Here is a 14,328-nt window from a genome sequence, read left to right on the forward strand (position 1 = left end):
TAGGAGAGAGGAACAGACAACCCTGGTGCTGAAATGTAGGTCAGGAAACTAGCATGGCAGCAACCATAATGTAGTATGTGCAGGCATCCCTACATCCTACATGCTTGTGGATAATAAGCTGTTCATGGTTACATGCTTGTATGCATGTAGACTATAGGCACATGTGTTGTAATTTAACCTATATGGGCAAGAGCATATGTGTCCAATGCAGAAACAAAGCAAAAAAGATAAAGGGTGCAGAGATATAATAAAGATCTTTCAGGCCTTTATTGCGGACTTTACGGTCTAGATTAGTATTTGTAACAAGGTCTGTTGTCTAAGTGCAGGCGACACATCCACACATGCACAATAACCAGAGGCATGCAGAATGATGTCAGCCTGCCGTAAGCCATTATAACGCAATGCCGCGGTGAGACGTCCTATCATCATGCATAGGACATGGGGACTGTACCCACGCACACATACACACACTTAGGCCTTGTGGTTATCGATTTTGCGGATCCTCCGAGACTCCACTGAAAATTGAGAAGGGCAAGGAGTCAATATGAGTGGAGACAGCGTGGCTGGATGGTAATGGCTCTTAATGTAGTCTGTGGTCTGCTAAGGGTCTGTCTTCATGTGACACTACCAGTGAGTGTATGGTGGGTTTCACTGGGAAATGATTTTTTATTAGGTTGTCAGACATGTGTCGCAGCTTCTGTAGTTTGAATAGAGATCAGGGATGAGCTGAATAACTGGATGGTAAGAAAACTGCTGGATTTGTGAAATCCCCAATTTTATTCAAGGTTACAGATTTAATTTTGGTCGCCTCGTAATTTGCGTCATATCTGCTTTACCCGTGGCTTTGCCCATCTCTGCTAGAACTTCTGGGTCAAACGACGTATGACAGAAGACTCCCATGTTCCCATTCCTTTTCACACATCATGAAACTAGTTATTTTCTTATTGATTAAAACCCCTTGTGGCTGAACTTACATATTGTCGTTTAAGCCAAGTTCAATCCTTTGAATGTCTATCCTGCTTGCTCTCCTTCTTCATCGCTGTTCAATTATGACACAATATCTCCAGATTTTACCCACAGGTAATAGCTTAAAACGGCTCAACAGTCCCAGCTGCTGAATGACATTACCATCTATAAAACCATGCCGCTATCGTGTCTTAAAACTAGATAAAAACGTTTGATTTATCCAACTTGAGCCCATCCAAACAACAGGAAAAACATGCACTGGAATGTTGTCCTGCCAACCTCCAACCTTTCCGCTTTCCAACAGACCTTGTTCAGTTTCAGCTTATTGTCTCGCCCACTTCAGGGGGGGTGACAAGCCACTGGGTTTGGATTGTCTATGATTTAAAGCCCTGTTGCCAGGATGGAAACGGACGGTTAGCTACAAATCCACCCTGACTGCGACATAAAACGCCTCAAGACTACAACAAAACCACCACCCTCTCCGATGGCACCGAAAACTCAGTCGTACAAATCAGCTTGCTCGTAAAATAACAGCATTGAGCTCCCTGCTCAACAGGCATGTACATATTAATAGTGGCCCGCCTTTTATTGTGCTGAACCTAACATTGGGGCTGTAAAGGTTTCCTAGTTGAATGAATATAAAGGAAGGTCTTATTTAACGGTTGGCATGCCTCCCTGTCAGATCACGCTCTTCCACGTTATTGCTCTTAGTTGACCTAATCTTTGTTTTTAAGCTTTTCTTACCCGCTTCTTGTTTCATTGAGGCCCAAAGACGACGTGCTTAGCATTGTTTTTCAGTACAGACGAGGCGCTAATGCAGTCCTGTCTGTCCACATGCTCAAACAGAGTCTCACAGTAATAACCTCTATCCGGGTTCATTGTCTTTCTTTCTTCTTTTATCCTGGATTGAATTTCAAAGGGGGTCAGTAGGGAGCGCCCAGGTCAGACGCCAGGGAAGAGAAAATTAGGCTTGAGCGCCAAAACTGCTGGAACTTTTGTGTGTGTTTGCGGATCCGTATTTTCCTGTGTATATCTGTTTTTATTGATCGACTGTCTCTGGATGTTTTGCATTCACACTCCATCTATCTACCTTCTTCTCTCATCTGCTCCTTCCCGAACTCTCACAGCAGTTGTCGTTATCTCCTCTCTCGTTTCTTTTGTCCCTCTAAACGCTGCCTTTTCTATCCCGCCTCGCATCACTACTCAGCAAAATGGCTCTGCCTCCACCACATCAAAGAACCTCTCAAACTTTGCTTCCCGTCTCTTCTTCCCGCTGCCCTTCTTTGTGCAAAGTTTGGCTTTTGATAGCATCTCTATTCTCAGTTAGTATTGTGTCGGGCCCTTTTTCAAAGTCATCTCTCAGATATGTACACATTCACACACGTCAAGCTGCGAGAGCACAGCTACATGGTGTTTCCAACAGAAAACCCAAATAAACGCGTTGCCACATCAAGGCTAGGATATGCAGACATATGCTTGTGAATCAGGAAATACACACAAACACAGAGAACAGGGTCTTATTCTGTTAGTGATGGTGTGTGGGCATGCTCAGGGTGTCGTCCGTAGGGCTGTCACTCAGACTTTTCAGGTTTTTCTCATGGATCACAAAGGAGGAGAGGCCTATAGAGGAAGGGCCCCTCTGCTTTTCATTGAGATGATTATCCTAGCCCACACACACACACACACACACAAAATGCAGTGTTTTTCTTTGTGAACTTGAACTCTGATAAAATGTCCCACCTTAATGCTGTAAGTGCTCCAGGAGCTTGAAGTACATCTGTCCCAGAAATTGACAGACACTCCCTTCAGACAGGCATCATTTTAAACCTGCCATCTTCTGCAGGCAATCATGCAAATACACTGATTATTGGGCTCGTTGACTTTCATATTGAACAGAGAGGTATTTGCTGCCTCCATTGACGACATCGGCCATCTCGGTTGTAGAATATATTGTGTTGATTGGTGAGCTGTGTGCAGGGGGAGACCAACCATTTCTTTAAGTGCGCACTGTGATTAAATGAGAGCACTCGGAAGGAGGTGAGAATTTATGTGTGTGATTGTGGAGGGTGTGTATGTGTGTGTGTGTGATTGTGTATGTGAAGGAATCCCAGCTGCTTAAATGGAGCAGGTCAGATGGAAGAGAACAGAAGAGAGAGGGCTATAGAGATGGACCGGGAGGGGGAGAGGGCAGGTGGGGTGGGGTTTAAGTGGGGGGTGGGTGGAGGAGTGGAGTTACCCAGTAACCTCTGCGTGCTGAATAGACAGAAGTGCAACGGAAGAAAGAGAGATGGGGGGAGAGAGAGAGGGGAAGAAAGCCTGAGTTTGGTGTCAGAAAAAGGTCAAACAAGTGCGGGAATGTGTGTATGTTTGAGCGTGTGTGTGTGTGTGTGTGTGTATGTGTGTATGAGACAGTTGTGCACGGGAACTTAACCCCATGCTAAAATCATTAGCACCAGACAAACAGTTATGGCCTCTTGTTTACTCAGCCCAGCCTCTCCGTCACCATGGCTTTAGTGAGTGTTTGAGGAAGAGTTTCTGTATAGTCATGAGGTGAGTGAAATGAAAGTGAAGAAAATATAATATAAATTTCAATTTTTCTATCCAACATTTCAAAAAAGGAAGGGCTCCAAAATCTTAATCTCCAATTGTTTTCCGACAAACGAATATTAAAACATTTAAACATTTCATTCAGTTTTTAAATATTTGTATTTGTCAAATAGAAACATTGCACTGATAAGTTAGACCAACTTTGCTTCCAACTGCGTATGAACTGTGGAGAGTTTTGCACACTTGTATAATCCTGACCATCGCCAGAGATATCAACATCAACAGAGTATTGCTTTTGACATTTAACCGCTCTGTAATGAAAACAGATTTGTTTGTACAGTTTAAATCCCACAGCTCAGACACTAACCAGTGACACAAGTTTTCCTTTTTCACCAAGACTGATGCCACATTGTAAATATTCATTAATTGGAATCACCAGTGCAGTCTGTAAAGAAAACCCTGCCGGTTAGTATGGTTAAACCTCTTGAAACCCCTCAACCTTCACAGCATCTCCTCTCTGCAGCTCTCGATCTTCACTGATAGATTATTCATGTCTCGCTCTACATCTCAGAGAGAAGACCAAAGTGATCAGATTCCCATTGAGCCCTGATGCGTCGCTTTCATTCACAGGGATGTAGAGATGAAAGCTGGAGGGGGGGGAGAACATGTTGCTGTACATGCTATAAATTATAGATTTTCATTCACGAAAAGGGAAGAACGGGGGGATGAAAAATAATGATGGTGTATAGAAGCTTTTTTTTTAAATGTTGGTACATTTTCTCCATTATTATTTTATATATTCTTGTACAAATATGAATAATTTCCATGTTCAATTCCAACACCTCACAGTTGGCTGCTTATCTCTCACCAGCAGGTTTTATACTGAGGGGAACGTGAACAAGAGATCCCAGGAAAAGAAAGAGCAGGCAGACTAAAATCAATACAGGCTAGATTACATTAGTGGCCATGAAAGGGGGTTATGTGTAAAAGAAAGAGGGGGAAAGAGGATGAAAGAAAATAAGATGGAAGGAGGAGGAAGAGGAGAGACGGGGAGAGAGATCTGACATTAGCAGATCAGGTAGAGTTGAGGGGTTTTAGAGGATCATATCTCTCTCTTCTTAAGTCCAATTAGAAAATGAAAAGGTGAGACCTGTCAGATTCATACACTTTCTGAAAGGATGTTTGATTATAGGATGTTTGATTTTCAGAGGGGGGGGGGGGGGGGGGGGAGGGGGTGCGCACTTTGGGGACTGATAGATCTGGAGATGGAGGGAATATGAGTTAAATTAAGAATTAAAATAAATACAAATGGGTGTGTGCGATACTTTCGGATCTCGCTAGCTTGATGGGGAAATCAAAATGATGTACGAGTGTCAGTCTCATCTTTGTCTTAATTTCAACACCCAATAATAAAAAAAAAAGACCTGTTCATTATTCACATCGCCCTCAATTATTTTCTTCGTCCTTTTCTTCCTGTCACCACCTCCTCCTGTGAACATGCTGCCGGTGGCTCTACAGATGAGATAATTGCATGTCTTGCCATAGGGGCCCGATACTAATCAGCATATGTTGAGATTGTTTGGTTGAGGGCTAATGATTGCTCGATTGTGTTTCAGAACAGATTAGAAAGCCACACAATTAATGCCAGTGGCTATTGTCTCAAGAAATTGATTTTAGTTTCAACATGTAGGTTTTACAGGATTGTATTTGCTCACAGCTAGTGGCATCAATTCTTAACATTAAGGATTATGGAGGAGAGTAATCAAATACTGCCTCAGTTTAGGTAATCAACATTTATTATCTGTATAGCCAGGGGCTAATAAGGGCTTTAAACACCATAATCTTTGATATTCTTGAACTCTGTCTAGTCTGAGGTCCGAGCTTCATCCACTGAGTCTGCACTCCTCCTTTATATGCTGCTTTAAGTATGAACAGATGAAAGATTGATGTTGTTTGTGCTGGCGGCTTCCATTCTGCACTGAATGAGCGGAAGGATGTATGGATGTATGAGTGAATGGATAGATTGCCCTAATCCTAGAAGTGGCCTAGATATGAAGCCCTCCTACAGCGGATTGAGTTGTTGACCTGTCTGTCGCACTGTGTGAGTGTGTGTCTGTGTGTGTGTTGATACTAACCTGAGAACAATAGGCTTTTTAATGAGTGATGCTGCTTGGACTCGCGTCTGCATTAATTATCCTAATGTTGCACGCGTGCCAAACAGTGCGACACAAGCCAAACAGAAGCTACTAACAAAACGTGGAGAGCTTTATAAAAAGTTGGACACGTGGAGGTTCATCCTTTAATTACATAGTGTTGACGCTGCTCAGCTTTGATGTCAAATGGTGGCTTTTCTGTAATTACGCTAAAATGACTGTGGTTATCATTAAAGGGTTATGAGAGCTTTAAAGTAAATTTTCGGTCTCAGGTTCATAAATTATAAGCTGCTTCCAGACATGCTCTGAAGTTGGAGATTTTCCTAAAAGTTTGAGGAGGAGCTGTACAGAAGCCCTCTAGTAAAATGTCTGCAAAATGTCAGAGGGGGCAGGACAATTCACAGCGAGGGGGGCTGTTGATGCTATTTCTAACAAACCATGGATGCAACACCGTAAAGATTATATAATGCAAATATCTCCGGATGTAAAAGAGTTGCTAAACACATAGAAGCTGCCCACAAATATGTTGCTGTGAACTTATCTGACGTTCATGTCCAAAAAACTGCGATGAAAAGATTTAAAGTTGAAGTTGGACACGTGCAGAGGAACTTTGGTTCCACCTTTTTAATTATAACGTGTTGACACTGCTCAGCTTTAATGTGAAATGGTGGGCTTTCTGTAATTACTGTTAAATGACTGTGGTTATCATTAAAGGGTTATGGAAGCTTTAAGATGGACTAAAGGAACTCTTCATGGCCCCTGCGGATTAAAACTCTAATTTAAAAATTACAGCAGTACTGATGTGTTTGGACCTATGACTGTGAAACCTCCGTCAAAGCCTAAACTGATACTGCAAACAGACACGGTGCAGACTTTAGAGGAACATTGAGACGAAACCCAAACAGATAAAAGCAAACGGCGCTTCACAGGCAGGCCTGAAAGGTTCAGATGAGCAAGGTCCAGGGAGGGAGGGAGGAAGGGGGAGGAAGGGGGAGGAGGGTCCTTTTAACCCACAAATTCAAGGATCATTTGCAATCCCATTCAAGCTCATGCCGCAACACCCACCTCCCCCTTGCCCCCCTCCTCTCCTCCACCGTTTTGTCTGAAAAGAAATACGGTCGCAGAGGAGGGGCCATCACTGTCTCTGTGTGTGTGTGTGTTTGATGAATTGTGTGCGGATTGGACAATGGGAGGATTGTGCACGATATATATTCATGTGGCACCGATTCAGTGGCCATGTGCACGCTCACAGCAGGCTGCGAAAGATACGAATCATCCAGAGAACATTTTTTGTAGAGATAAAAATCATAATCCATTTTGTACTGGTCGAAGACATTTTATTGTGAAGTCTTCTTCAGCAATTGTGTTTTGCAAAGACTAAAATAGTTCAAAATAAGATCAATGTGCTTTTTATGTGATGATGCTTCCTGTTTCTATCACACGTGCAGTTGGAAGCTGCGTCCTCCTGAGAATACCTTGTGAAAATCAGGGTTTTTTACAAAGATGTACAAGGTTCTTCTATCATGGTGACTGATAGTTTAATTAGATTAATAAATATTCACCCAGATAAGTCTGTCATGGCAGCGAGAGAGGCTGGGCACGGATTAGTTTTCCCGTTAACAGAGCAGGCTGAAAAGTAGGGAAAGGAAAGAAATAAAGGAAGGAGAGAGAGAAACAAGTTTACCTGTTCATTCTCATAACACAATTTTGACTTTCAGCTTCATGCTGAGTCCTGCAGAGTGAAGAAGAAAGAAAGAGCGTAGAAAGAGAGAGAGAGAGCGAGAGAGAGAGAGAGAGAGAGAACAACTGATGATGAGAAATAAAGGGAGAGGCAGCCAGAACTCCTTGGTAACCAAAGCACAGAGGAACAGAGGGGCCGGTCCTACAACCCCTCCCGCTGTGTGTTTGTGTGTGTGTTGGTGTGTGTCTGAGGACTGAGCGGCCTGAGGGAGGAGTGGTGCTGGTGATGATGATGGGGGGAGTGGCGGTGGACCGTGTGTGTTTAGAGAGGGACAGATTGGAGTAGAGACTCATTGTCAGCGTATAGTTGACGCTCACACACACTCAGCCGTGTGGGGAGAATGTGAGCGGAGAAGAGCCGACTCCAGCGCTCCGTCATCCTCTCTTCTTTCACCGGATTTGTCCTTTTTTTGTGTCTCAGTAGGACACATTTCTTTTTTCAAGTAAAGGACACTTACAGTCAAGTGGAATAATGGTATTTATTGGGACCTCGTTAAAATCTGTGATCAAATACTTCAAGAGGAAGGGTAAGTTGTTTTTACATGTGGTCAGTGCAGATCATCGTGTGTTTAAAGTTGTTTGGACATAGTTTCCATAGTAAATAATGAATACCAATGTATCTTGTTTTGCATCATTTTGACAAGAGGGTTACTAGGTTATAACTGTGAGCGGCAGAATTTCCCTGAATTTATTTAAACTGTGTTTTAAATAACCACTTCAATCTTGTTATTGAGACTTTTCTGTATCAAAACTGGAGCCACATCTTTAATTATTTGTGTGAATAATTCTATTACAACTCCTGCTTTCCTATGGGTCGACTATACCCCCCCCCCCCCCCCGCCTCTGTTGCACCCTGTTACCAGGTAACAACTGGCCCCAGACTCCACAGAGCTGACAACTATTACCAGGAACTGGCAAGACAGCATTTGTAAATCTTTCAGCTGGAGCTACTTAAAAGCACAACTACTTTATTTAGGAATACACATTTCAGCTAACTTGAGCACTTCATTTAAGGAACTGTCTCTGAAGCATGGGGATTACAGTTATTAGGATTTGTTAATACTCTAGGGCAAATATTTGATCCAGGGCTGCGTATTTAATCAGGTGAGAATGTTACACAAAGACCTGCTTGATACGGGGCGAGCTGCTTGCGCAAAATCTAATCTCAGGTGTATTTATAGCATGCGTGTGTGTTTAAGTCAAGGCTGAGGTGCTGTTAATCATTAGCTCAGCATTTCACTACTGCTTATCTTTCTATCGCACACATGCCTCCACTTTGCTCCTGAGCTGAGGACGGTTCAACGCTACTGAAATACAGTGTTTTTTATTCTATGTAGATGCCTAATTAAGCCTGGCTTCTATTTAGTGGTGCACAGGAGCCTCGGGTTGAAATTTGGCTTTCAGGGAAATTATTGACATTTTTCCTTTTAAAAGGTGACGGGTAGAAAATAGTTTGTTAGAAATGAAAGATGATTAAATATATACTTATTTGCGTACTTACTTAAATAAACTCTACAAAGTTTTCCTTTGAATATTCCTAATGTATATTTTTGAAAACTAACCTGACCATTTTGACATTCACAAAACACAAATTGGTTTCATGCATGAAAGTTAATTGGTGGGTGGGGATCAGGTAAAGGATTTAGTTCAGGATTATGGTAGATGCTGTCAATACAGTCTGATCCCTTGTATTGATCATGACAGCTAATACTCTGTGTGTGTGTGTGTGTGCGTGTACAGATGTTTTTTCCAGGGGTGCAACGTCTAGTAGCCATTTGCCTCTTTAGCTCTGATGCACCTTGTGGGTTTTGTTTTTCAGCAGTTTGCAGTTGCCTGTTTGCCCTCAGTCTGTTTGTTAATGGGCGCAGGGAGAGTTGATGTCAATGAACAGAGGAATTAGTGGACTTCTGAAAGACTTTCGCGCCATAGTCCAGTCCACAATATGTGTGTGTGTGTACGTGCGTGTTTGGGTCTGTGCTAGGGGGTATTGTGGCACTGAAAGGCCTGATGTAGAGCCTGATGCAGCGGGACAATATGGGCTTTGTATCTGCAGTCCCCATGTCCTTGGCCTGTCTATAGTCTGACTAAGGTCTATTCAAGCCCCAGAATCAGAAGTAGAGGGTGGGGGAGGGCTACCTGTGCTGAGCGTAGCTGCTGGAGCTAGAAGATTTGAGACTGTGTTACAGCTGAACTGTGCGCCAGTGGGTTTTGTGTCAGTCTCGTGCAACTCTCCAGCCCAAAACTTGTGGTCAGGCGAGTTTTGCCTCGTGATGTATTGGATTGATTATTGTGATCGGTGCAGGCACGCTGCAAGACCGCATGTGTGAGGACACGTGTAGACCATCACAGTACGCTCAATCTATCTGCTCACAACCAGCACTTGCAGCAAACACTCAGCATCGCAAGCTTTCAATGACGCCCTGTGGTATTTGCTCTCTTTACATGACTAAGCATTGCGAATGAATGTGACTGAAATTTCCACATAAAAAAGAGTAGCTATTGTTGATGGGAGACGACTCAAGAAAAAGTTTGGTGACCAGGTGAGAGGGGAACATAAATAAACACAATGACTCCTCCTCTGCTGGAGACTAAATAAACGGCCGCCTATTCAAGGAGATGTGGAGACACACATTGAGGTGCTATTATTTACCAGCAGCAGGACACATTGCTGCTCTGACTCTCTATAAATCTACCTTTAAGACTATGCATAACTTTGTTGTGGTCGTTAAGCTTGACTGGTTACTTTAGAGCTTGTAAAATGACCCGAGGCCTTATTTGTATATCAAAGCAGTTGCACAATGTCTCACACTTTCCCCAACGGCTAATTTGCAGTCGTCGGCCTCCACCCTGTACCTTTTACCTCCCCCGATGCCATGCACTCTCCATACATACAACCACTGTGGCTCATTAGCACCTGTGAAAAGAAACTTGCACAAAAACACTCCAGCCCCCTTTTCAAGACCCTTCCCCTTCCTCGTCCAGACCCAACTCCATTTCTCCCAGTGAGTCAGATGAGCATGTAGTGTTTGGTCAGGACAAACCAAGCTAGCATTTGGCTGTTTAAATGGAAATAATACTACATCCACGATCACCAACTTTAGCTTGGATTCGCTCCCTTGGTAAGCCTTGATTTCCTTAATATTTCAACAGCCGTGCGTTGTGATGGCTTCAGAGTACCACAGGAGAATACAGCCTCAACTTGTTAATACCAGGAAAAACCACAGTTATTAAGAAGTAGATAAAGTGGGTTATGTTCTCTCTTGTGTAGCAATTGTTTCAACTTAAGTAGTTGTGTGCATTGTGTTACGCGACCTTCAATGGTGCGAAGAACTAACTGAATATGTGCTATTTAGTCAATGTGTAAAATACAATGACACACAGTTGTTTCTTCGATAGCAATGTTATCACAGTGTCTGACAGTTTTTTGAAAGAACTCACTCTGGCTGTATAATAGTAAGGGACCTTGTTGTTGTGCTTTTTCAGCTGTGTTTAGATTTTAACTACTGATCAGTGTTTCCCTCCAAGTTCTTGTTCTCCCTGGTGGTCTGAGGATTGTGGCCTCCTAATTGTGTGATGTCTCACTCAAGTGTCATGTGTTGCTTGTGTGGAAACTGACACCTTGATACAAAGCAGCTCGACGCTCTTCCGCTTCCTGTTCATCTTCAAACTTAAACAAACCCTTTTTGTGGGGACTTCTACGTGCAGGGGAAAGTTTATGATGAAGTTTATCCTGAATTTTACTTCAGGAGATCCGAAATTGTTAATAAATTCATTTTCATGACCTTCTGTGTTGTCTCTCTGCAGCGGTATCTAACCTTGATGAGGAGAGCAAGTGGACGGTTCACTACACAGCTCCGTGGCACCAGCAGGAGAACGTGTTCCTACCAGGCAGCAGGCCACCCTGCGTAGAGGACCTCCACCGCCAGGCCAAAGTTAACCTCAAGACTGCCCTGCGAGGTAAGGATCATTCACAATGGACCACAAATGAGCAATACACATAGAATATGCTGATGTGGACGTCTACTTTGAAAGACGAGATCCAAGAGCTTCCTGATATCTCATTTACATCCACATTAACTTAATCAACCAAAGTTCATGCTGATTTCTAGAATGGCTTATGGATATCCCGAACAATCCATTGTCTAGTTCTTAGAAGAAATTAAAAGAAAAAAGGAACACAGTTTAAGAAATCTCATCATCAAACCTAATCTAATTGGTCCCTCTTAGGTCCCGTCCCTTCACCAAGTTTGGTGTAAATCGCTTCACTAGTTTTTGCATAGTCCTAAACAAACGAAGCAACAAAGAGACAGGGGGGGGAAAACATAAACTTCTTGGCAGAGGAAAACATCACAAAGTCACGGCATTAGAGGGAGGACCCTGACATATTGTATTTGTTTACAGCTCTGTGAAAATGTTTAAACTTGTCATTTGTGTTCAGTCAACAACACAACAGTGTGAGATCCTCTTCTCCCTGTTTGTCCAGTGCAATTAAACAAGTCCGGGCCGCTGCCTTGTTGTCAAACAAACACACACACAGGCTGTCGAGTCACAACAGAGTGATTTAGTATTCTCACAACGTTCCCACAGCAGGTGGGAAGAGTAGGAAATGCTGGCACCTGGGAAAGTTGTGTTTTCCACCCATTTGTCACATAAAGATTTGAGAGGCCTGGATGTGTGAGTGTAGGTGTGTGATTGTGTGTGTGTGTGTGTGTGTGTGTGTGTGTGTGCGTGTGCGTGTGCGTACACGGGTGGTGATTAACAGTAAAAGGCAGGTTGTTTACATGCCTTGTTGTGTGTCAGCAGATAAAAAGACTGAGATAAAGGGAGAAAGAGATAAAAAGGGGAGGAGGTGGATGTAGCCTGATACTCGCATTGTATAAAGGTTTAGTAACCGGCTCAATCAAACACAAACACACACATACACACACTGGTTGTTTTTTTTCTTCCTTTCTTGGAGTCCTGTGCTGTTTCACATCACTTCCTGCATTATTGATGTTGCTCAGTACATAAACACAATAAACACCACCTGGGAGGTGGGCTTCATGCAGCCCCCTCTTCCTCCTGTCACCACCCCAGCCTCCTGTCATCACCACCCAGCCCCAGGGGTCCTAACTGAAAGCCAACAGGTGTCCAATGGGAGCACCTGTCCTGTCTGTTTGTTCCACTCCTAGGAAGTTGAGAGTGGAGGTGACACACCTAGTTATGACTCATCCACAGGGAAATGAATGTTCTTACTTTTTAGTAATGACAGATTATATTGAACGTTATCTCTAAACCTCTATAATTCACATGTGTCATAGCTGTGACACTTATTTTATAAGCTAATTTATGATTCAGACACCAACCCCACCAGTTTCTCTCTCGATAAACAGTATCGATCATTCTGAAGTTATATCAGGAGAGTGAACCTCAGGCAGCCTCTGCTCTCATGTCCGTGCAACAGGTCACTAAATTCAATGCCACCAGCACGACCACAGCAAGGTACACGAGTCTGCTTTCTGCTCTGCAAAGCAGAATAATCGATAACCAATCAGCTGGCAACATCGTGCATCCTCTCTCTGTGCCTTTCGCACACTCACACGGGTTTAAACTTGTGTTTTTGTAGGCGGAGTCACAGAGAATGTGCCAACAGGTCGAAAAATAATACAACAGGAGGGTTTACATAATACAGTTGTATGATACTAACCAAAAATATCACAAGAAATTCATATCAGGTTAATTGGTGATGTAATTCAGAGCTAAATAGGGGCATCATTTGATATACGCATTTGAGAATGAAGTTCAGGATGAAAGAAATTATTAAAAACTTTGCTGACTTATCCAAGCTCCTCTCAGTGAGCATCTCATGAAGGGGCCGACACTGCGAATGGCCAGTTACAATGAGCAGATATGATGTGTATGCCCTTGTAAAACTTGGATATACGCACCCTGTTCATTTACTTATATCAATTTTGTACTCATCCCTCATTCACTTACCCCTCCCTCCAGTTCTGCCCGGCAACAAGCAGCTCTCGGTTCATCAGAGCTTATTTATTTTAACAACCCCTCCCCAATCATGCAGCACCAACCATCTCAACATCTACTGCTTCCCGCCATCATCCTCATTATCAGCTTGCTTTCTTCCTAAATCCCTCTTCCACACCGCTGCCACGTCAGCTCATGGTCACGGTTGTTACTGTATGTTCAACGGCCCCATAATAACTCTTTAACTGACAGTGTTATGCATGTTCTCCTCCTTAGAGACGGGCTGTAATTAGCTATGGAGATAGATGGGACCAAAAACAGCCTTTTGTGTTGTGATGGGGCGCAAGTGTAGTTCCCTAAAAGGGGTTTGATTGTGCATCACAGACTGAATACAAACCCAAGATGCAAGATGAAAGTAGGAGGGTTTTAACATTACATTAAAGACTGTACACGGGATATCGGTATAGACGAAAAATACACAGATACACACAAGTTTCACTCTTGCAGTTGGTTGGATCTCTTCATCCTACAAGATGCAGGCATCAGAGGATTTTCTAATTCTGTATTTTCAATGTAACACTACTTGATTATACTTACTAATTACGACACTGCATAGAGGATGCATTATGAGACATATTCTTTGAGGGTAACGAGAAATTGACGTTGTGCAAAATGGCCCTTGAGAGAAAAGGGGGGGGGTGGAGGAGAGGGAGACAGCTCTGCCATCTGTGTGTGACAGGCTGAAACTGATACCCCCTCCTCTAGTTACTTACACACACACACTCACACATCCACATCACGGCCACAGCACAGCAGGTGGTGATGAGAAGAGGTGTGAGCAGAACTTGGCAGCGTCCAACCGCGACTGTACTCATATCACACACACACAGACTCACACACACTACTATACTCTAGAGTTAATAAGTATTACACAGCGACGAATTATAAATATTTCACA

The 14,328-nt window shown here is 43.1% G+C and overlaps 1 protein-coding gene across 11 annotated transcripts in view; it reads left to right on the plus strand.

The window, feature by feature from the left end:
* Window positions 1-14,328, plus strand: part of nhsl1b (NHS-like 1b) — a 93,636-nt gene that overhangs the window by 63,544 nt on the left and 15,764 nt on the right. For 9 of the 11 annotated variants that reach the window (XM_053445358.1, XM_053445360.1, XM_053445362.1 and 6 more), the window contains one exon: window positions 11,211-11,363. In XM_053445358.1, the coding sequence (XP_053301333.1) occupies window positions 11,211-11,363 (153 nt within the window). Of the gene's footprint in view, window positions 1-7,605; window positions 7,934-11,210; window positions 11,364-14,328 lie in introns of those variants that run through there. The other 2 variants (XM_053445365.1, XM_053445368.1) reach the window with 1 other exon arrangement.

The sequence above is a fragment of the Pleuronectes platessa genome, chromosome 17 (assembly GCF_947347685.1).
Source record: "Pleuronectes platessa chromosome 17, fPlePla1.1, whole genome shotgun sequence".
Classification (NCBI taxonomy): domain Eukaryota; kingdom Metazoa; phylum Chordata; class Actinopteri; order Pleuronectiformes; family Pleuronectidae; genus Pleuronectes; species Pleuronectes platessa.